General features: G+C 38.2%; 1 protein-coding gene across 1 annotated transcript in view; it reads left to right on the top strand.

The window, feature by feature from the left end:
• Positions 1 to 24,916, top strand: part of LOC132544007 (DNA-dependent protein kinase catalytic subunit-like) — a 134,784-nt gene that overhangs the window by 57,440 nt on the left and 52,428 nt on the right. Inside the window, exons 63-82 of the mRNA XM_060207566.1 lie at positions 43 to 155; positions 1,096 to 1,227; positions 1,474 to 1,653; positions 3,435 to 3,522; positions 5,181 to 5,304; positions 5,584 to 5,722; positions 6,209 to 6,286; positions 7,525 to 7,626; positions 7,876 to 8,004; positions 8,653 to 8,751; positions 9,239 to 9,347; positions 12,627 to 12,928; positions 18,050 to 18,203; positions 18,973 to 18,977; positions 19,485 to 19,661; positions 19,967 to 20,123; positions 20,380 to 20,546; positions 20,725 to 20,847; positions 21,222 to 21,310; positions 22,389 to 22,482. Coding sequence (XP_060063549.1) covers positions 43 to 155; positions 1,096 to 1,227; positions 1,474 to 1,653; positions 3,435 to 3,522; positions 5,181 to 5,304; positions 5,584 to 5,722; positions 6,209 to 6,286; positions 7,525 to 7,626; positions 7,876 to 8,004; positions 8,653 to 8,751; positions 9,239 to 9,347; positions 12,627 to 12,928; positions 18,050 to 18,203; positions 18,973 to 18,977; positions 19,485 to 19,661; positions 19,967 to 20,123; positions 20,380 to 20,546; positions 20,725 to 20,847; positions 21,222 to 21,310; positions 22,389 to 22,482 — 2,561 coding nt within the window. The remainder of the gene's footprint in view (positions 1 to 42; positions 156 to 1,095; positions 1,228 to 1,473; positions 1,654 to 3,434; positions 3,523 to 5,180; positions 5,305 to 5,583; positions 5,723 to 6,208; positions 6,287 to 7,524; positions 7,627 to 7,875; positions 8,005 to 8,652; positions 8,752 to 9,238; positions 9,348 to 12,626; positions 12,929 to 18,049; positions 18,204 to 18,972; positions 18,978 to 19,484; positions 19,662 to 19,966; positions 20,124 to 20,379; positions 20,547 to 20,724; positions 20,848 to 21,221; positions 21,311 to 22,388; positions 22,483 to 24,916) is intronic.

The raw sequence follows: 24,916 nt of genomic DNA, 5'->3' as shown, positions 1-24,916 counted from the left end.
TCAGGGGAGGTAATATAAGATATTTTTTGTCTTAAATGATAGAGTCTGATGAAGGAAGTGAGATGTTGCGATTAAAGAGAAGATTTTTGAGAGATGAAGAGGCAAGCAGGATTTTCTTTGCAAGGAGGACCCAGCGTATACAGCAAATGAGACAGGTAAGTGGCTGACAGGACTGAGTGTATATAGTAGATGAGACAGGTAAGTGGCTGACAGGACTGAGTGTATACAGTAGATTAGACAGGTAAGTGGCTGACAGGACTGAGTGTATACAGTAGATTAGACAGGTAAGTGTCTGACAGGACCCAGTGTTTACAGTAAATTAGACAGGTGAGTGGCTGACAGGACCCAGTGTATACAGTAGATTAGACAGGTAAGTGTCTGACAGGGCCCAGTGTATACAGTAGATAAGACAGGTGAGTGGCTGACAGGACCCAGTGTATATAGTAGATGAGACAGGTAAGTGGCTGACTGGACCCAGTGTATATAGTAGATTAGACAGGTGAGTGGCTGACAGGACTGAGTGTATATAGTAGATGAGACAGGTAAGTGTCTGACAGGACTGAGTGTATATAGTAGATGAGACAGGTAAGTGGCTGACAGGACCCAGTGTGTATAGTAGATGAGACAGGTAAGTCACTGACAGAACCCAGTGTATATAGTAGATTAGACAGGTAAGTGGCTGACAGAACCCAGTGTATATAGTAGATTAGACAGGTGAGTGGCTGACAGGACTGAGTGTATATAGTAGATGAGACAGGGCCCAGTGTATACAATAGATTAGACAGGTAAGTCACTGACAGAACCCAGTGTATACAGCAGATTAGACAGGTAAGTAGCTGACAGGACCCAGTGTATACAGTAGATTAGACAGGTAAGTGGCTGACAAGACCTACAGCACATACAGCAAATGAGAAACCATGTCACTGACATGTATATAAACTTATGGTATCATCCTGTTTATGTTGTATAGACAGAATAGTATCGTAAACGTTTCAGTATAATTTGTAAAGTCTAAGATATCAATTCAGTTGTATTTGTATTTACTGTGTTTTTTATGGTTATTGACTGTTTATTGCATACACTCCTTTGTATCAGGTGGCCATGCAGGAGCAGAAGACACGTCGTGAAAACCAGGTGACAATGTACAGGAAGTACCGTATTGGGGATTTACCAGACATACAGATCAAGTACTCCTACATCATTGCCCCCCTCCAGGCTGTGGCACATGTGAGTGATACATCCCATCCACCCTCAAGATGCATTTCCCTTAGCCCTTAGGATATATCCCCTCCATCCTCAACATGCAATCCTCCTAAAACTCAGGATACATCACCCCATTCCACATTCCAGAAACACATTCTGGAAGGATGCATTCCCAAAGCCCAAGGATCCTTGACCATGGTTAAGATTTATAACATTTATAACAGCAATGCATTACTATAGCTTACATTCTGCTGATATTACTTCTTTCAGCGAGACAGCACAATCGCCAAGATTCTGTTTAGTGAGCTCTTCAAGGCAATATATGACCAGATGGACCAGGTGAAAGTTGAACGGGAGATAGAGCCTATTGTGGAACAGATCAAGGCCAGCCTTGGCACAGTGCTGTCACAGTCAGTACAGTACCATCCGCCCTTCGTCGGCTGTATGTTGGTGAGTTAATCTCTACTACCTCTTTTTGTCAGCTGTATGTTAGTGAGTTAATTTCTACCAACTGCCCTTTGTCAGCTGCATGTTGATGAGTTAATCTCTACCACCTCCTTTTGTCAGCTGTATGTTGATGAGTTAATCTCTACCACCTGCTCTTTGTCAGCTGTATGTTGTTGAGTTTATCTCTACCACCCGCTCTTTGTCAGCAGTATGTTGATGAGTTAATCTCTACCACCTGCTCCCTGTCAGCAGTATGTTGATGAGTTAATCTCTACCACCTCCTTTTGTCAACTGTATGTTGATGAGTTTATCTCTACCACCTCCTTTTGTCAGCTGTATGTTGGTGAGTTTATCTCTACCACTTGCCCTTTGTCAGCTGTATGTTGATGAGTTAATCTCTACCAACTGCCCTTTGTCAGCTGCATGTTGGTGAGATATGTCAGCTGAATTTGATTGTGATGGTATTGTGTGACCTCTGTGACTATGATGTGTGACCTCTGTGACTATGATGGCATTGTGTGACCCCTGTGACTATGATGGTATTGTGTGACCCCGGTGTGACAATGATGATATTGTTAACCCCAGTGACTATGATGGTATTGTGTGACCCCGGTGTGACAATGATGATAATGTTAACCCCTGTGACTATGATGATATTGTTAACCCCTGTGACAATGATGATATTGTTAACCCCTGTGACTATGATGATACTGTTAACCCTTGTGACTATGATGATATTGTTAACCCCTGTGACTATGATGATATTGTTAACCCTGTGACTATGATGATATTGTTAACCCCTGTGACAATGATGATATTGTTAACCCTTGTGACTATGATGATATTATTAACCCCTGTGACTATGATGATATTGTTAACCCCTTTGACTATGATGATATTGTTAACCCCTGTGACTATGATGATATTGTTAACCCCAGTGACTATGATGATATTGTTAACCCCTGTGACTATGATGATATTGTTAACCCCTGTGACTATGATGATACTGTTAACCCCTGTGACTATGATGATATTGTTAACCCTTGTGACTATGATGATATTGTTAACCCCTGTGACTATGATGATATTGTTAACCCCTGTGACAATGATGATATTGTTAACCCTTGTGACTATGATGATATTGTTAACCCTGTGACTATGATGATATTATTAACCCCTGTGACTATGATGATATTATTAACCCTGTGACTATGATGATATTGTTAACCCCTGTGACTATGATGATATTGTTAACCCCTGTGACTATGATGATATTGTTAACCCCTGTGACTATGATGATATTATTAACCCTGTGACTATGATGATATTATTAACCCTGTGACTATGATGATATTATTAACCCTGTGACTATGATGATATTATTAACCCTGTGACTATGATGATATTGTTAACCCCTGTGACTATGATGATATTGTTAACCCCTGTGACAATGATGATATTGTTAACCCCTGTGACAATGATGATACTGTTAACCCCTGTGACTATGATGATATTGTTAACCCCGGTGTGACTATGATGATATTGTTAACCCCTGTGACTATGATGATATTGTTAACCCCTGTGACTATGATGATATTGTTAACCCCTGTGACTATGATGATATTGTTAACCCTTGTGACTATGATGATATTGTTAACCCCTGTGACTATGATGATATTATTAACCCCTGTGACTATGATGATACTGTTAACCCTTGTGACTATGATGATATTGTTAACCCTTGTGATTGTAATAACTTATGTGACTCCTACATTTTGTGACAGGACATAGTGTACCAACTAAGGAGCCAGCTGTCAGTTGATGTGACCAGTGTGGGATCCAGTGCAGCCTTTAGTAACCTACAGCCTTTAGGTAAGTATATGGTAAACACTCAAACTTCACAGAATAACCACTAGGAGTCATCAATCTCTACAGAATAACCACTAGGAGTCATCAATCTCTACAGAATAACCACTATGAGTCATCAATCTCTACAGAATAACCACTATGAGTCATCAATCTCTACAGAATAACCACTAGGAGTCATCAATCTCTACAGAATAACCACTAGGAGTCATCAATCTCTACAGAATAACCACTAGGAGTCATCAATCTCTACAGAATAACCACTAGGAGTCATCAATCTCTACAGAATAACCACTAGGAGTCATCAATCTCTACAGAATAACCACTAGGAGTCATCAATCTCTACAGAATAACCACTAGGAGTCATCAATCTCTACAGAATAACCACTAGGAGTCATCAATCTCTACAGAATAACCACTAGGAGTCATCAATCTCTACAGAATAACCACTAGGAGTCATCAATCTCTACAGAATAACCACTAGGAGTCATCAATCTCTACAGAATAACCACTAGGAGTCATCAATCTCTACAGAATAACCACTAGGAGTCATCAATCTCTACAGAATAACCACTAGGAGTCATCAATCTCTACAGAATAACCACTGTGAACACTGAAACTCCAATGACTACCTTGTACAGGGCAGAGTTCGTTGGAATTAGGAAGTGGATTGTGAACTGAATGATATTCATGTTTTCAAGTAGAAAACTTGCTTTTGATACTACATTTATTTTAATCATATACATACATATTAATTTATATGTTACTATTGTCAGGTATTGTGTACTTATTGACAGGTACCAATGACCAAGTACATGTACATGTACTGTGTACTTTCAAAATGTTAAGTTTAATAATAGAATTTTACTAATTCACATAAGTTGTGTCCTAATTGACAGGTATGGTATACTCATTGACAGGTATGGTATACTAATTGACAGGTATGGTATACTCATTGATAGGTATGGTGTACTATTTGACATGTATGGTATACTAATGGTATACTAATTGACATGTATGCTATACTAATTGACAGGTATGTTATGCTAATTGACAGTTATGGTATACTAATTGACAGGTTGGTATGCTAATGGTATACTAATTGTATACTAATTGACATGTATGGTATACTAATTGACATGTATGGTATACTAATTGACAGGTATGGTAGACTAATTGACAGGTATGGTATACTCTTTGACATGTATGACATACTGATCGACAGTCATGGTATACTAATTGACAGATATGGTATACTCATTGACAGGTATGGTATACTCATTGACTGGTATGGTATACTAATTGTATACTAATTGACAGATATGGTATACTAATTGACAGGTATTGTATGCTAATTGATTATTGTAATTGACAGGTATGATATACTCATTGACAGGTATGATATACTCATTGACATGTATGATATATGAATTGACAGGTATGGTATACTAATTGTATACTAATTGACAGGTATGGTATACTAATTGACAGGTATTGTATGCTAATTGATTATTGTAATTGACAGATATGATATACGAATTGACAGGTATGATATACTAAATGACAGTTATGGTATACTCATTGACAGGTATGATATACTCATTGACAGGTATGATATACTAATTGACAGGTATGGTATTCTAATTGACACTTGTAATTGACAGGTATTGTGGTATTGGAAGAACAACTTATCATCCATAATCCAGAGGAAGAGAGACCATCCAAGCGAGGAAAGATGGACTCCCTGACCATCTCAAAAGAAGTTCCTACTTGGATTGAGTTGGCAAGGTCAGTTTGGATTTAAATATAGTTGAACAATGTATTCAAAATATGTCAGTTTTTCTAACCACACATTGTTTACTTTGTTTATGTTGTCAGATTGTCTTATTCACTTTTATAGTATTCTCGACCCTTTGTAGTTTCAAACCTTTTAAAATTACAAAATATATGTAACTTATACACATTTCATTTTGTGAGGTTTTAATTTTGAGGTTTTATAGTACTGTTTGCTATGGTGATTGTTTTCACTTTCCATATTTTCCTGTTGCTGTTACAATAAACGGCCAGGTTATACAAGTCTGTAGACGAATATGATGTACTACTTGGGATATTTACTGGTAAGATTGGCACTCAGGAAATTACCCAGAAGGCAGTGGCTTTTGAAGCAAGGGGAGACTTCTATCAAGCCAAGAAGTTATATGATGAGGTTTGTGATAGTTTATATGTTGTGTCTCCATGTGCACATGTGCATAGCATTAATGAATACAAGTGTATCAGTTAAAGATGTTCGTTTTATCTATTTATTAGAAAGTGTATGTCTGACTAATTTATTGTTTGGTACTCGGTATGTATTGAAGACCAATATGTATTAAAGATTTACTATATATTAAAAACTTATCTGTATTAAAGATTTAGTTTATATTAAAAACTTATCTGTATTAAAAACTTACTATATTATATAAAAAACTTATCTGTATTATTAAAAACTTATCTGTTTATATATATTAAAAACTTATCTGTATGGAAGATTTAGTGTATATTATAAAACTGTTCTGTATTAAAGATTTAGTATATATATAAACAGATCTGTATGGAAGATTCAGGGTAAGATAACAAAAACTGAAGTAGCAGAGATCTAGTATATATTAAAAAGTGATCTGTATAAAGATGCAGGTGTGTGGTCTGTTATTAGGCGCTGAGTTATACTGACTGGCCGGATGGTAATCCTGAGATGGCCGAGGTGGACCTCTGGGATGATTGTAGGATGGAGGTATTTTTGTTTATAATTGTTGATACGTTTATATTTACTTACTCTTACATAACTGGGACAGCAAATTATCCTCAAGTTATAAGCGAAATGTTATGTCACTTAGTCTTATTACAAATATTCATTTTTGCTTCAGAGTACCTAGTACACACTGAGTACCTAGTGTACGCTGTGAGTACCTAGTATAAATTCAAAGTACCTAGTGTACACTCAGAGTACCTAGTGTACACTCAGAGTACCTAGTATACACTCAGAGTACCTAGTGTACACTCAGAGTACTCAGGGTACCTAATGTACACTCAGGGTACCTAATGTACATTCAGAGTACCTAGTGTACACTCAGAGTACCTAGTGTACACTCAGAGTACCTAGTGTACACTCAGGGTACCTTATGTACACTCAAGAGTACCTAGTGTATGCTGTGAGTACCTTATATACACTCAGAGTACCTAGTGTACACTCAGAGTACCTAGTGTACACTGTAAGTACCTAGTATACACTCAGAGTACCTAGTGTACACTCAGAGTACCTAGTGTACGCTGTGAGTACCTTATGTACACTCAGAGTACCTTGTATACACTCAGGGTACCTTGTATACACTCAGAATACCTAGTGTACACTCAGAGTACCTAGTGTACACTCAGTACCTAGTGTACACTCAGAGAACCTAGTGTACACTCAGAGTACCAAGTGTACACTCAGGGTACCTAATGTACACTCAGAGTACCTAGTGTACACTCAGGGTACCTAGTGTACACTCAGGGTACCTTATGTACACTCAGAGTACCTAGTATACACTCAGGGTACCTAGTATACACTCACCATACCTAATATTCACTCAGAATTTTGTTTTTTTGTCTTTAACCATGCATTTTCAGTAATAACGTAATTTCAGTTACTGTAAATATATCATCTGATTAAACATAACTGATCTCTGAAATGTAAAACTGATGACTTGAGCCAGTGGCAAATAGCAAAAGTTTTGATAAAAAAAGGTAACAGTTTGAGGAGACTTGATGGATCTCGGATTTCTTCCCCCACTCCATATTGTCAGTGTATGAGATATAGACATTAGGATATACGTCAGCACCACATGGTGTTATATCTGTATAGGATCAACTGACGGTAGACTTGTTCACAGGAAAACGGAGAAAATGTATCAATATATAGAAAAGAAATTTTTAAAAAAATTGTTAGTTCAGGCAGACATCGCTAATATGACATTTTTTGTTACCTTGCAGTGTTTAGATAACTTGACCAGTTGGAATGAGTTGGACACAGTATCCACTTCAGGATTAGATGCTGGCGATCTCTCCTCTGTGTGGGATGATACGTTTTACCAGGTACAACAAGACAGTATAGAATTTGTACAGAGTGTAGTTTATGTACATTTATTGATATACAATTCACAGGAAACAGGCTTCTATCACTTATATACAGGCCAAGGTCACTATCATACTCTTCATTTTAATATGAAGCTTGTAAATATAGATTGTCTAACATTGCTTTATATTTTGGATCTTATTAACAAATTATTATTGAAATAGAGGTAGATATAAAGATGTTGACAATTTATTTGATTGTTGTCGTAGGAACACTACCTGCCTTTCATCATCCGTAGTAAGGTGAAGCTGATTCTCCATGGTGACCATCATCAGCAATCACTCATAAGTTTTGTGGATGAGGCAATGAAGACACCAGAACACAAGTCTTTACTAGAGGTAGGTTGTTATGTCATTGTATTACATCTTTGCCAGTGAAATATATAGAGATATATCTCACTGACTCGGACTTACACCAGTGAAAAGAGAGAACACAAACCATCTGATAAAATTAACAAATCATGAAGCCTGGTTCAAAAACCTCAAAACCGGAGATCTGAAGGGGTTGTTTACTTGTGATATGACCCTCAGTTTCATGGTAAACATGAAAGTTGGCTAACAATGCAATGCAGATGACCTTATCAGAGATCAAATCCAATCCTCAACCGAATGTCTTGAATGCGGAGCTAACATGTTAGACATTTCAAAGGGATTTGTGTCATTAACAGCAATAACTGTAGGTTACCACCATGTTTTCAGTCACATAGTAACTAGTCATTGGTTAAACTATTTTTGAAAGTTTTAAAAAATTTTGTCTCTTAGTGACATGAATAAGTAACATTTTCTATGTGAATATGAAAAGAAATTTACATGGAATTTCATTTTTGTGTTTACATATCTTAAATGATTTTTGAAAAAACGTACCATATTTTGTTGTATACTGAGAAGTTATAATGAAGGAGTAATGTCTGCAAAAAGCCAAGTCAGCTTCCTTTTTTTCGTTTCTTTTAAACATGCCTGTAAAAAAATTTTGTGTACATTTGTCAGAACCGTTACTGTGGAGAGCTTGCACTACTGGCAGTATGGCAGGAGGACTATGATCGGGCTCGACATTACACAGCTATGGCAGTACAGCGGTTCCAACAGGTAAAACAATAAAACAGAAATTCATTGCTTCTTATCTTGAATATAAATATTTTAGGGAAAACAGGTCTGATTGAAACAAATGAAAAGAAAGTTTAAACAACACTAGGCCCTCTTCAGTAATGCTATCCTTGACAGCATTTCTGAACGTGTTTGGGTAAATCTAATAATGTAACATTTGTTATTTTTTCAATACAAAAATATATCATTATATAGTCAGAGGTCCTTATACATTAAGACACTGATTCCTATGTAATTCATTGATATAATTAGAGCATTTCCAGCACATGGTTGGAGCTAGGGAAATGCCTCTAATATAAATTGGTTATCCCCTTTGGCAAACTTTACCAAATGGTTTAAATGTTAAGGTGATATTTATTGGAGTTAAAATTCCACAGGACCAGCAAATAGGGGTTGGGAAAGCATTGTAAACATTGCTCACTTTATTTAGTGCCAACATGAACTTTTGTCTCTGATTTGATGTGTTAAGGAGTGGAGCAGCACAGACACTCTTATGATGTCAAGTCGTGTGAACAAACTTCAACAGTTACAACCCCTAGTGGAACTACAGGAGTTTCTCAACTTTATCTCCCATGAATGTAAGTATATCCCAGCCATTACAACCCCTAGTGGAACTACAGGAGTTTCTATTTATCTCCCATGAATGTAAGTATATCCCAGCAGTTACAACCCCTAGTGGAACTATAGGAGTTTCTCAACTTTATCTCCCATGAATGTAAGTATATCCCAGCCATTACAACCCCTAGTGGAACTACAGGAGTTTCTCAACTTTATCTCCCATGAATGTAAGTATATCCCAGCAGTTACAACCCCTAGTGGAACTACAGGAGTTTCTCAACTTTATCTCCCATGAATGTAAGTATATCCCAGCCATTACAACCCCTAGTGGAACTACAGGAGTTTCTCAACTTTATCTCCCATGAATGTAAGTATATCCCAGCAGTTACAACCCCTAGTGGAACTACAGGAGTGAATGTAAGTATATCCCAGCCATTACAACCCCTAGTGGAACTACAGGAGTTTCTCAACTTTATCTCCCATGAATGTAAGTATATCCCAGCAGTTACAACCCCTAGTGGAACTATAGGAGTTTCTCAACTTTATCTCCCATGAATGTAAGTATATCCCAGCAGTTACAACCCCTAGTGGAACTATAGGAGTTTCTCAACTTTATCTACTGTGAATGTAAGTATATCCCACCCATTACAACCCCTAGTGGAACTACAGGAGTTTCTCAACTTTATCTCCCATGAATGTAAGTATATCCCAGCCATTACAACCCCTAGTGGAACTATAGGAGTTTCTCAACTTTATCTCCCATGAATGTAAGTATATCCCAGCAGTTACAACCCCTAGTGGAACTATAGGATTTTCTCAACTTTATCTCCCATGAATGTAAGTATATCCCAGCCATTACAACCCCTAGTGGAACTACAGGAGTTTTTTTACTTTATCTCCCATGAATGTAAGTATATCCCAGCCATTACAACCCCTAGTGGAACTACAGGAGTTTCTCAACTTTATCTCCCATGAATGTAAGTATATCCCAGCAGTTACAACCCCTAGTGGAACTATAGGAGTTTCTCAACTTTATCTCCCATGAATGTAAGTATATCCCAGCCATTACAACCCCTAGTGGAACTAAAGGAGTTTTTTTACTTTATCTCCTGTGAATGTAAGTATATCCCAGCCATTACAACCCCTAGTGGAACTATAGGAGTTTCTCAACTTTATCTCCCATGAATGTAAGTATATCCCAGCAGTTACAACCCCTAGTGGAACTACAGGAGTTTCTCAACTTTATCTCCTGTGAATGTAAGTATATCCCAGCCATTACAACCCCTAGTGGAACTACAGGAGTCTTTTTACTTTATCTCGTCCTGTGAATGTAAGTATATCCCAGCAGTTACATCCCCTAGTGGAACTACAGGAGTTTCTCAACTTTATCTCCTGTGAATGTAAGTATATCCCAGCAGTTTCAACCCCTAGTGGAACTATAGGAGTCTTTTTACTTTATCTCCTGTGAATGTAAGTATATCCCAGCCATTACAACCCCTAGTGGAACTACAGGAGTTTCTCAACTTTATCTCCTGTGTATGTAAGTATATCCCAGTAGTTACAACCCCTATTGGTACTACCGGTGTAATGTAAGTATATCCCAGCAGTTACAACCCCTAGTGGAACAAGGAGTTTCCCTTTATCTCCTGTGAATGTAAGTATATCCCAGCCATTACTAGTGGAACTACAGGAGTCTTTTTACTTTATCTCCTGTGAATGTAAGTATATCCCAGCAGTTACAACCCCTAGTGGAACTACAGGAGTTTCTCAACTTTATCTCCTGTGAATGTAAGTATATCCCAGCAGTTTCAACCCCTAGTGGAACTATAGGAGTCTTTTTACTTTATCTCCTGTGAATGTAAGTATATCCCAGCCATTACAACCCCTAGTGGAACTACAGGAGTTTCTCAACTTTATCTCCTGTGAATGTAAGTATATCCCAGCAGTTTCAACCCCTAGTGGAACTATAGGAGTCTTTTTACTTTATCTCCTGTGAATGTAAGTATATCCCAGCCATTACAACCCCTAGTGGAACTACAGGAGTTTCTCAACTTTATCTCCTGTGTATGTAAGTATATCCCAGTAGTTACAACCCCTATTGGTACTACCGGTGTTTCTCAACTTTATCTCCCATGAATGTAAGTATATCCCAGCAGTTACAACCCCTAGTGGAACTACAGGAGTTTCTCAACTTTATCTCCTGTGAATGTAAGTATATCCCAGCCATTACAACCCCTAGTGGAACTACAGGAGTCTTTTTACTTTATCTCCTGTGAATGTAAGTATATCCCAGCAGTTACAACCCCTAGTGGAACTACAGGAGTTTCTCAACTTTATCTCCTGTGAATGTAAGTATATCCCAGCAGTTTCAACCCCTAGTGGAACTATAGGAGTCTTTTTACTTTATCTCCTGTGAATGTAAGTATATCCCAGCCATTACAACCCCTAGTGGAACTACAGGAGTTTCTCAACTTTATCTCCTGTGAATGTAAGTATATCCCAGCAGTTTCAACCCCTAGTGGAACTATAGGAGTCTTTTTACTTTATCTCCTGTGAATGTAAGTATATCCCAGTAGTTACAACCCCTATTGGTACTACCGGAGTTTCTCAACTTTATCTCCCATGAATGTAAGTATATCCCAGCAGTTACAACCCCTAGTGGAACTACAGGAGTTTCCCAACTTTATCTCCCACAGATGAAAGTATAGCTCAATAGTTACAACTTACAATATTAAGGGGCTCCATCTGAACCTAGGAAATTGGTGTCTAATTATTTGAAATGATTTACCTTTCATTTTGTACTTATTATCCTTTGATATTTTGTTTGTTAAATTTATACAAATAAGGTTTATGTTTCAAAGTTTTTCACCTGAACTGTCTTTATATGTGGCAGTTAGATTAACATACTAACAGGCTTCATTCAGGTGTCAGTCAAACAATTTTCCTTCAGGTGTGTTCAGTTCGGGCTATGGACGGCCTTTTATTTCATAGTATGTTCTAAGGATTATAAAACACCAGGCATTTAAGTTTACGACATTTAGGATTTAATTTTTGAAATGTCAGCCACAGACTTTCTCTTTGTCTATTTCCTTCCTTCTCTGTCTCTGTCTTATAGAATTCCTCAGCTTTATCTCCCTCAAATGAAAGTTCAGAATTTTTTATTAATAACGTTTTGAAGAATACATATATTTTGCTAACATTAATATTAGCCTCTGACTTCCATCATTCAACAGCTTTCAAAATGATTTTGCTGAATGGCAGAAAAATAAGAATAAATGGTTATCATCAATTCTTTGTAGCTAATTTCAGTTCCCCTGGTCCTGCTAATCGCCTACTGGAGAAGTGGGAGGGTCGTTCTCCTGACATGTTGTTGGACTCAGTGAGGGTATGGGACGACATTGTCACCAACAGGAGCCTCTTTCTGGATCACATTGGGGCACGTTTAATGGCCAGTGAACAAAACTCAGAGGATTCTATGGAAGTAGATATGTCTGACACATTCCTCGAGTCCAAACTCCGACTCCACCTTCAAATGGTAGAGAGCTGCAAAAATCAGAACAATTACAAGCTGGCTTTGCAGATCCTGGGAGAAAATAAAAGTGTAAGTGGGCACTGATAATTATCGGACATGATAACACTTATCAGACATTTAAGTAAGAGGTTATTTATTATGTACAGTCAGAAAAAAATTGTATTGAGACTGAATTGAAAGTTTTATTTACAAGTGTTTCTCCCTCCACCAGTATACACCTGTTACCATAGTCTGTAGATGACTGATTTCTCTTTCCATATCAATGTTGACATGGCTGTTCTCATAGTCTGTAGGTGACTGATTTCTCTTTCCATATCAATGTTGACTTGGCTGTTCTCATAGTCTGTAGGTGACTGATTTCTCTTTCCATATCAATGTTGACTTGGCTGTTCTCATAGTCTGTAGGTGACTGATTTCTCTTTCCATATCAATGTTGACTTGGCTGTTCTCATAGTCTGTAGGTGACTGATTTCTCTTTCCATATCAATGTTGACTTGGCTGTTCTCATAGTCTGTAGGTGACTGATTTCTCTTTCCATATCAATGTTGACTTGGCTGTTCTCATAGTCTGTAGGTGACTGATTTCTCTTTCCATATCAATGTTGACTGGGCTGTTCTCATAGTCTGTAGGTGACTGATTTCCTTTTCCTTGTCAGTGTTGACTTGGCTGTTCTCATAGTCTGTAGGTGACTGATTTCTCTTTCCTTGTCAATGTTGACTTGGCTGTTCTCATAGTCTGTAGGTGACTGATTTCTCTTTCCATATCAATGTTGACTTGGCTGTTCTCATAGTCTGTAGACGACTGATTTTAGTTTTCAATATCAATGTTGACTTGGCTGTTCTCATAGTCTGTAGGTGACTGATTTCTCTTTCCATATCAATGTTGACTTGGCTGTTCTCATAGTCTGTAGGTGACTGATTTCCTTTTCCTTGTCAGTGTTGACTTGGCTGTTCTCATAGTCTGTAGGTGACTGATTTCTCTTTCCATATCAATGTTGACTTGGCTGTTCTCATAGTCTGTAGGTGACTGATTTCCTTTTCCTTGTCAGTGTTGACTTGGCTGTTCTCATAGTCTGTAGGTGACTGATTTCTCTTTCCTTGTCAATGTTGACTTGGCTGTTCTCATAGTCTGTAGGTGACTGATTTCTCTTTCCATATCAATGTTGACTTGGCTGTTCTCATAGTCTGTAGGTGACTGATTTCTCTTTCCTTGTCAATGTTGACTGGGCTGTTCTCATAGTCTGTAGGTGACTGATTTCTCTTTCCATATCAATGTTGACTTGGCTGTTCTCATAGTCTGTAGGTGACTGATTTCTCTTTCAATATCAATGTTGACTTGGCTGTTCTCATAGTCTGTAGGTGACTGATTTCTCTTTCCATATCAATGTTGACTTGGCTGTTCTCATAGTCTGTAGGTGACTGATTTTAGTTTTCAATATCAATGTTGACTTGGCTGTTCTCATAGTCTGTAGGTGACTGATTTCTCTTTCCATATCAATGTTGACTGGGCTGTTCTCATAGTCTGTAGGTGACTGATTTCTCGTTCCATATCAATGTTGACTAGGCTGTTCTCATAGTCTGTAGGTGACTGATTTCTCGTTCCATATCAATGTTGACTGGGCTGTTCTCATAGTCTGTAGGTGACTGATTTCTCGTTCCATATCAATGTTGACTGGGCTGTTCTCATAGTCTGTAGGTGACTGATTTCTCTTTCCATATCAATGTTGACTGGGCTGTTCTCATAGTCTGTAGGTGACTGATTTCTCTTCCATATCAATGTTGACTGGGCTGTTCTCATAGTCTGTAGGTGACTGATTTCTCTTTCCATATCAATGTTGACTTGGCTGTTCTCATAGTCTGTAGGTGACTGATTTCTCTTTCCATATCAATGTTGACTGGGCTGTTCTCATAGTCTGTAGGTGACTGATTTCTCTTTCCATATCAATGTTGACTGGGCTGTTCTCATAGTCTGTAGGTGACTGATTTCTCGTTCCATATCATTGTTGTCTGGGCTGTTCTCATAGTCTGTAGGTGACTGATTTCTCTTTCCATATCAATGTTGACTGGGCTGTTCTCATAGTCTGTAGGTGACTGATTTCCTTTTCCTTCAGTGTTGACTTGGCTGTTCTCATAGTCTGTAGGTGACTGATTTCTCTTTCCATATCAATGTTGACTGGGCTGTTCTCATAGTCTGTAGGTGACTGATTTCCTTTTCCTTGTCAGTGTTGACTTGGCTGTTCTCATAGTCTGTAGGTGACTGATTTCCTTTTCCTTGTCAGTGTTGACTTGGCTGTTCTCATAGTCTGTAGGTGACTGATTTCTCTTTCCATATCAATGTTGACTTGGCTGTTCTCATAGTCTGTAGGTGACTGATTTCCTTTTCCTTGTCAGTGTTGACTTGGCTGTTCTCATAGTCTGTAGGTGACTGATTTCTCTTTCCATATCAATGTTGACTGGGCTGTTCTCATAGTCTGTAGGTGACTGATTTCCTTTTCCTTGTCAGTGTTGACTTGGCTGTTCTCATAGTCTGTAGGTGACTGATTTCTCTTTCCATATCAATGTTGACTGGGCTGTTCTCATAGTCTGTAGGTGACTGATTTCCTTTTCCTTGTCAGTGTTGACTTGGCTGTTCTCATAGTCTGTAGGTGACTGATTTCTCGTTCCATATCAATGTTGACTGGGCTGTTCTCATAGTCTGTAGGTGACTGATTTCTCGTTCCATATCAATGTTGACTGGGCTGTTCTCATAGTCTGTAGGTGACTGATTTCTCTTTCCATATCAATGTTGACTGGGCTGTTCTCATAGTCTGTAGGTGACTGATTTCTCTTTCCATATCAATGTTGACTGGGCTGTTCTCATAGTCTGTAGGTGACTGATTTCTCGTTCCATATCAATGTTGACTGGGCTGTTCTCATAGTCTGTAGGTGACTGATTTCTCGTTCCATATCAATGTTGACTGGGCTGTTCTCATAGTCTGTAGGTGACTGATTTCTCGTTCCATATCAATGTTGACTGGGCTGTTCTCATAGTCTGTAGATGACTGATTTCTCGTTCCATATCAATGTTGACTGGGCTGTTCTCATAGTCTGTAGTGTGACTGATTCTCTCTAGATCATAACACTTTTGACTGGGCTGTTCTCATAGTCTGTAGATCACTATTTGTGTGGGAATCGTTCCATATCAATGTTGACTGGGCTGTTCTCATAACACTTTTACTACGTCTACATACCTGTAAGCCCTCAATATTTGTGTGGGAATCTCCATGATCTCCACTCTAGATCACTTTTATACGTCTACATACCTGTATTTGGTGACTGATTTCTCTTTAACCTTTTATATCACATACCTGTTTCCCTCACTTTGTGCTGGGAATCTCCATGATCTCCACTCTAGATCATAACACTTTTACTACGTCTACATACCTGTAAGCCCTCAATATTTGTGCGGGAATCTCCATGATCTCCACTCTAGATCATAACACTTTTACTACGTCTACATACCTGTAAGCCCTCAATATTTGTGTGGGAATCTCCATGATCTCCACTCTAGATCATAACACTTTTACTACGTCTACATACCTGTAAGCCCTCAATATTTGTGTGGGAATCTCCATGATCTCCACTCTAGATCATAACACTTTTACTACGTCTACATACCTGTAAGCCCTCAATATTTGTGTGGGAATCTCCATGATCTCCACTCTAGATCATAACACTTTTACTACGTCTACATACCTGTAAGCCCTCAATATTTGTGCGGGAATCTCCATGATCTCCACTCTAGATCATAACACTTTTACTACGTCTACATACCTGTAAGCCCTCAATATTTGTGTGGGAATCTCCATGATCTCCACTCTAGATCATAACACTTTTACTACGTCTACATACCTGTAAGCTCTCAATATTTGTGTGGCAGTCTCCATGATCTCCACTCTAGATCATAACACTTTTACTACGTCTACATACCTGTAAGCCCTCAATATTTGTGTGGGAATCTCCATGATCTCCACTCTAGATCATAACACTTTTACTACGTCTACATACCTGTAAGCCCTCAGTATTTGTGTGGGAATCTCCATGATCTCCACTCTAGATCATAACACTTTTACTACGTCTACATACCTGTAAGCCCTCAATATTTGTGTGGCAGTCTCCATGATCTCCACTCTAGATCATAACACTTTTACTACGTCTACATACCTGTAAGCCCTCAGTATTTGTGTGGGAATCTCCATGATCTCCACTCTAGATCATAACACTTTTACTACATACATACCTGTAAGCCCTCAATATTTGTGTGGCAGTCTCCATGATCTCCACTCTAGATCATAACACTTTTACTACGTCTACATACCTGTAAGCCCTCAGTATTTGTGTGGGAAGCTCCATGATCTCCATTATTGATTTGTACATTTGTATTTCCAGAACCTAGCATCCTCATACTGATGTGAAATTAGTGCATTCGGTTCTGATAAGAGATATAGCATCACTATTTTGTCGTATATCAAATAAAGAGTTTGAATATAGTATATTACTTTATAATGTTAAATTTAGCCATATATTTCTCCTACATTTGAAAACTGGAGAGTTGATAGGCATGCTTATAATGCTTAAGTAAGACAGTAGGGTAAGACTATAATGTAATTATGCCTGATAATTTTTATCATATGATTGTCTTGTTATTCAGCGGGGACCATAGATAAAAAAACAATAAATACCAGCATGTCAACATAAGTGAATTCAAACTCCAGTTCTATGAAACTAACCACTCTGGAGCACTGCTAAAATCCTTCCGATCCACCTAGGATTCTTCTACCGACACATCTACCAACTACTACCACTCACAGGATGTTGGACTCCTCCACCTCTTTTTATTTTCCTTTTGTTGAAACTAGTGCATATTGTAAACTGAAGAAAAATTTACTCATATACTCCTGAAATAGTACAAGGAGAAATAAAAAATACCAGGTGTTCCTGAAATCGATGACAGCCGCCTTGTATATTTTTGTTAATCTCTCATGAGAATTAAGATAAACAATAACAAACCACCAGGAACACTAATGAACATCTGACACATATGGGGTATTTCCAAGTGAGGTCGTCATGACAACAATAAAAATTCCTCTTCATCAACCTAGAAAAGTGATGTAATTTGTGAGACACTCTATTAAGATGGTATTTGTTACAGCAATGTAAGGGTAGTGGGAATGCTGGACTCTGGATAAGCTGGGGACATCTATATACCAGTACTCATCACAAAAAGGCACATAGCGCTCAGTCAAGCTGGGCAGACGACACTTTTACCAGCATTGCCTCCACTGTAGATCTGCTAGGTAAGTACAGTGCTGGTTTAACTGTAATCTCGTTGATATTGACCAGTCCTGAGCATACAACACCCTTACTTGTATCACACATACAGCGGATCTGTGGGTTTAGCCCTGAGCCGATTGTACCCTTACAGGTATGACACCAATTGTGTTCTCTGTGACACACTGTTATCACTACCCTATCCTCCCTTCTCAGAGGATTTGTGTGTGTTAAGTCTTGAACAAAAGCTACCCTTAGTTGTGTCGCCCCAATACAGAAGATCAGTGTTATTAGTCTTGAACAAAAGGCACCCTTACTTGTGTCGCCCCAATACAGAAGATCAGTGTTTTAAGTCTTGAACAAAAGGCACCCTTACTTGTGTCACCCCAATACAGAAGATCTGTGTGTTAAGTCCTGAGCTGATGATATCCTTACCCATACTGCCCCTACAGAGGATCTGTGTGTGTTAAGTCCTGAGCTGATGACATCCTTACCTATACTGCCCCTACAGAGGATCTGTGTGTGTTGAGTCCTGAGCTGATGACACCCTTACCTATACTGCCCCTACAGAAGATCTGTGTGTGTTAAGTCCTGAGCTGATGATATCCTTACCTATACTGCCCCTACAGAAGATCTGTGTGTGTTAAGTCCTGAGCTGATGATATCCTTACCTATACTGCTCCTACAGAAGATCTGTGTGTTAAGTCTTGAGCTGATGATATCCTTACCTATACTGCCCCTACAGAAGATCTGTGTGTGTTAAGTCCTGAGCTGATGATATCCTTACCTATACTGCCCCTACAGAGGATGTGTGTTAAGTCTTCAATGAAAGACACCTTTACCTGTATCACTCCCACATTGGTCTGGCCCCAGTTGGTCAATGGCTGGTTATAGATAACCAGTGTCTAACATGAGTTTAACAAAATTGGAAACATTCTTTTCCATTACATAGCAGTAGTTTTGTTGAGACAAGTCAGAATCTTATATTTTATGTGTTAATTTTACATTTAACACTGTTGTTGTTCACTGTCAGCAATTTCAATTTTTCACTAACCAGTGGTTAACTTTAGCTAACTTTTGAGCAACAGATCCCCTATTAGGTTATGAGCAGAAAACACCCTTACTAGAGTGACCTTGAAGTTCTGAGCATATGACACTCTTACTTTTATCATATCAAAGAGGAGTTGTTGTTTAAATCCAGGGCATAAAACACCTTTACTTGTATCAATTCAACAGAAGATCAGCCTGTTAAGTCCTGAGCAAAAGACACCCATACATTTATCTGCTACTTTTCTGTTTCAGGTAAAAACAGCAAGAGTGATGTCCTTGAGGAGATTCCAGCATTTGGTCGTCTTCATTTTGTGTTGCTAGGGCAGACACACGAGCTGTTGGTAGATGGTGTGCGATCAATAAGTGGCTTGGGCTGTCTTGGTGACAGGAACAGAGAGAGATTAAAAGATATTACAGGAGTCAGCAAAATGGAAGAGACAGAGGTAAATTGAAAAATAAATGACATATATGTTTAACTAATAGGTAGAGTGTTTATATGCAGAATTAGGAACTACTTTCTTAATGGCATAGTTAGAACATTTCCTCCAGCCTGGGTCTATGGTAGGTCACATATTTGTACTTTGTACATGACTGCGGAGAATCTGACTTCTGAGAATCAGTTTGATAATTTCTTCATCTGATCGAGAACGATTGGTTCATGTCTTCTGAGAATCAGTTTGATAATTACACATCTGATAGAAAACGATTGGTTCACGTCTTCCGGGAATCTGTTTGATAATTTCTACAGCTGATAGAAAGCCTGGTTAAACGTGGCTTTGAGAACATGAAGAAGTCGCTACACTATGAGGACGGTGGACATTCCCCACGGAATGGGTTCACCAAAGACATGGCTTTGATGGCAGTGGCCAAATTCTGTGACAAGATGCTGAGAATGACCGAAGATGGTATGTTAATTTCTAATTCATGTATGGTAAGACAGGTAATAAAGAATATTCTTAAATCATCGTGAATTACACATGCAACACTATTATTGAAGGCTCTCGTCATGTCTTGTTGTAGGTAAACTTCCCCTATCTAGATCAGTTGTGAAATAAACAGTTTGCTGTCAGTTTCACATTAGTTTGAATCTTTTCTCCAATGAAAACTATTTTCAGTTCAGTTCAAGAATTCTTATTTGAATTCCTGTATCTGTTTTGTCAGATGACTTGGACTTGAGTAAATCAACAACCAAAACATTTCCTGATACCGTAGTTGTGTGTCTACTCAACGCCATGCGGTTAGACTCCATGGAGGCCAAACAAAGATTTCCCCGTCTTTTACAGCTGATTGAACTTTACCCTGATTGTATGGGCACATTTATAGACAAGGTTTGTACTAGTGTAAGGCTCCACCATGATATTTCAAGGTTTGAAGTTTTCTGATGAAACACATGTATCATTCTCAGTAACACACATAGTAGAAGGTTACTAATTTTGATGACTTGAGGAAGAATTTTAAAGGGAGGTAATCACTGTAGCATTTGATGAGTAAGGTTGGTTTTGACAGTGTGATGAGGTGCCCAGCTGGATGTACTTATTGTGGATCAGTCAGATGATGGCCTTGATGGACAAGCCAGAGGCTCCTGCTGTACAACCAGTGCTGTTTAAAATAGCTACTTTGTACCCTCAGGTAAGCTACTGTTTAAAGTAAAAAGTGCTGCCAGAACTACTTCAAATGCAGATTTTACAACACTGTCAAAGGAGTTGAATATCTATTTCTCTGGACTGGTAACCTTTTGATGAGAAACTATTTATCATAAAAGTGTTCTTATATGGCAATTAATGTTAATCATCATATACAGAGATGATGCCTTTTAAAAGTATTGTAAATTTTTATAAAAATCTGCTGCAAACCACAATTTTCTGTTAACCAAGAACAAATACCATAGACAGAACTTTCAGTTATACATCCCAAGAAACATGGAACCAGCTTTCTTTCGAAATTTCAAAACAGCAGGCAGTCTGTAGACAGGTTTTTGTAGCATGTCATATGTTGATTTACAGGCTGTTGTATACCACTTCAAGCTCAGTCAGGAAGGTTTCCAATTCGGGAACAAACCTTATGATAAAAAGAACAAAGCCGTGGTGGAAAGGTAGGTGATTCACTATTATCAAAGTTAGGAAAAGGTAGAGTCTTGCATGTGCTCTTTTGCCTTGAATGGTATTAAGGATTGATATCATTATGTTGACTAAAAGCCCTCCAAGTACAGGTTAACAGGTTCTTCTGGGTGTGTTAGCACCGACTTAATTATTGTCCTTGTGTTGATCACTTAAGGACATCTTTAGATAACCATTAAGTCTGTATAAATGTTTACACATTCTAATAAAAATTCAATGAAATTAATGTCAAATTATGGCATTTCCATCAATCCTTTGTCACAATTTGGGGTATTCACCAACCCATATAACCTCATTCCTTGTTACACAGATCTGCTGTCCACTTGTCAATAAAGTAATCTTCAATAAAAACGGTATGTGCAGTTTTGGGTTTAAAAAATACAGTGATAGCTTTGAAGCTGTACTGGTAATGGAATACAGACCTACCCCATTTGTATGAAATGTATATAAGTGATCTCTTCTCACATGACTAGTAATTCACATAGTAATTGACCTAGTTAGTACAGATGTCAGCAAACCAGCATTGTTTGTTGTAACTGATTAAATGATACCAGGTGATCTTACCTTTATACCAGCAACATCCTAAACAAAACTTTAACAAAACAAAGTATTATAGTCACAAATTTTTAAAATCACATCTTTCTTGAAGAGTGACACAACAATACATTTTCTGTAGCCATGTCATGCATGAAGGATTCTCTGCTGTAATCACCGAAATAAAACCACATTACCTAATGATGGAGCTGCAAATTGGTGCATCTGGAATATCTAGTATTTTTTGATATGACAACATTATGATTTAATGTGTTTAATTTTGGTGCTTTCATGCCAGCTGGTGCCAAATAAACCAAAATATAACTACAACCAAAATGTCCTGGTTTACAGTAATTAGTCGGAGGTTAATGATACGTTACATTTATAATTTGTTAATGTTATTTAAACTTTTATCAGTTCAAATGGAATCACAATACTACAGCTATGGAATGCATTGGTTTCAGCATCCAACCAGCTGGTCAAATGATACATTGTACTATTTCTTTATTTTTTTTTCAGACTGGCCAACCTGCTGGATGAGGAGCATGTCCCCTTGGTAACAAAATTCATTTCTGCCTTGGAACAGTTTGGACAACCAGACCAAATATTCAAGGTAAGTCATAATTTCAAGGCCCATGGTTGATATATATTGAAACTTATTTATAACTATTTTCTGATTGACCAAGGGATCTAATTGGAATGATAGATCATTGAGCTTGATCAAACGAATAATCTAGGTCAACTTTCAATTTTAGTAGTAGTAACACGTGTTCTTAATGATATTTCCTTGTCTTACCTGGACAGATGTATTTGGGCCTTTACTGGTGTGATATTTCCGTGTCTTACCTGGACAGGTATATTCGGGCCTTTACTGGTGTGATATTTCCCTGTCTGACCTGGACAGATGTATTCAGGTCTTTACTGGTGTGATATTTCCGTGTCTTACCTGGACAGGTGTATTCGGGCATTTACTGGTGTGATATTTCCCTGTCTGACCTGGACAGATGTATTCAGGTCTTTACTGGTGTGATATTTCCGTGTCTTACCTGGACAGATGTATTCAGGTCTTTACTGGTGTGATATTTCCCTGTCTGACCTGGACAGATGTATTCAGGTCTTTACTGGTGTGATTTTTCCCTATCTTACCTGGACAGGTGTATTCAGGTCTTTACTGGTGTGATATTTCCCTGTCTTACCTGGACAGATGTATTCAGGTCTTTACTGGTGTGATTTTTTCCTGTCTTACCTGGACAGATGTATTCAGGCCTTTACTGGTGTGATATTTCCTTGTCTTACCTGGACAGGTGTATTCAGGCCTTTACTGGTGTGATTTTTCCCTGTCTTACCTGGATAGGTGTATTCGGGCCTTAACTGGTGTGATATTTCCGTGTCTTACCTGGACAGGTGTATTTGGGCCTTTACTGGTGTGATATTTCCCCGTCTTACCTGAACAGTTGTATTCAGGTCTTTACTGGTGTGATATTTCCCTGTCTTACCTTGACAGATGTATTCGGACTTTTACTGATGTAGAATTTACTTGTCTCACCTAAGGGTTGCAACAGTTAAATCCTTTCTTTTTTCACAGCATTGACATCATATTGAAATTGCCAAATTTATAATCTTTCTCTTCAGGTAGAGTTCTCATATTTTGTCCCAAGGTTCTGTCTGGTTGTGAGTGTCGTACTAAAAATTGTCTGTTTTGTTGATATTCTCTGTCTTGTACAGATTGTTTCCCTTCAATAGATTTTATCTTGTTGTAAGTTCCTCCTTGTAAAGTTTCTGTGTACTGGGAGTTTTTTTACCTCTGCTTTAAAGTTCGTCCTTTTTGTATTTGGTGAAAATTCAACAATATAGCAAAGTATCACTGTTGAACGAGATATAAAAAATGTTGTTTTTTAGGCATATCCCACATGGGGCAAAAACCCATGAAACTATGGACCAGTAGATCTGACATCTTAATCTATGGGGTTATAATACACAGGGCAAAAACACAGGAAACTATGGACCTGTCAGTCTGACGTGGTAATCTATGGGGTTATAATACACAGGGAACAAACACAGGAAACTATGGACCTGTCAGTCTGACGTGGTAATCTATGGGGTTATAATACACAGTTAACAAACACAGGAATCTATGGACCACTCAGTCTTACGTGGTAATCTATGGGGTTATAATACACCGAGACCAAACACAGGAAACTTTGGACCTGTCGGTCTGATGTGGTAATCTATGGGGTTATAATACACCGAGACCAAACACAGGAAACTATGGACCTGTCAGTCTGACGTGGTAATCTATGGGGTTATAATACACAGGGAACAAACACGGGGAACTATGGACATGTCGGTCTGACATGGTAATCTATGGGGTTATAATACACAGTTAACAAACACAGGAAGCTATGGACCAGTCAGTCTGACATGGTAATCTATGGGGTTATAATACACAGAGACCAAACACAGGAAACTTTGGACCAGTCAGTCTGACGTGGTAATCTATGGGGTAATAATACACAGAGACCAAACACAGGAAACTTTGGACCTGTCGGTCTGATGTGGTAATCTATGGGGTAATAATACACAGGGAACAAACACAGGAAACTATGGACCTGTCAGTCTGACGTGGTAATCTATGGGGTTATAATACACAGAGAACAAACACATTAAACAATGGACCTGTCAGTCTGACATGGTAATCTTTGGGGTTATAATACACAGGGAAGAAACACGGGGAACTATGGACATGTCGGTCTGACATGGTAATATATAGAGTAATGAAAAATATTGTTTAGGAACATTTTAACAAATTTTTTAGGTCAAATGAATTTCTATAAACTGTAGAGCTTTAAATCAGGTAAACTTATGAATGTTAAAAAATTTAGATAAAGTGACTGTTCGTCTTCATGTACAAACTTCCAGAAATGGTAAACTCAAATATGTATGCTTTTTGTTGATTATACACAAATATTGAATATTTATAAGAAATTGGGAAGATATGCATACCCTTCATTAGAATCAGCAACACCTGGCCATTAGGAATGTACCCA

Source organism: Ylistrum balloti, unplaced genomic scaffold (genome assembly GCF_031769215.1).
Source record: "Ylistrum balloti isolate Yb309-2 unplaced genomic scaffold, AGI_CSIRO_Ybal_v1 Utg369772, whole genome shotgun sequence".
NCBI lineage: Eukaryota > Metazoa > Mollusca > Bivalvia > Pectinida > Pectinidae > Ylistrum > Ylistrum balloti.
This window is presented reverse-complemented; position numbering and strand designations above follow the sequence as displayed.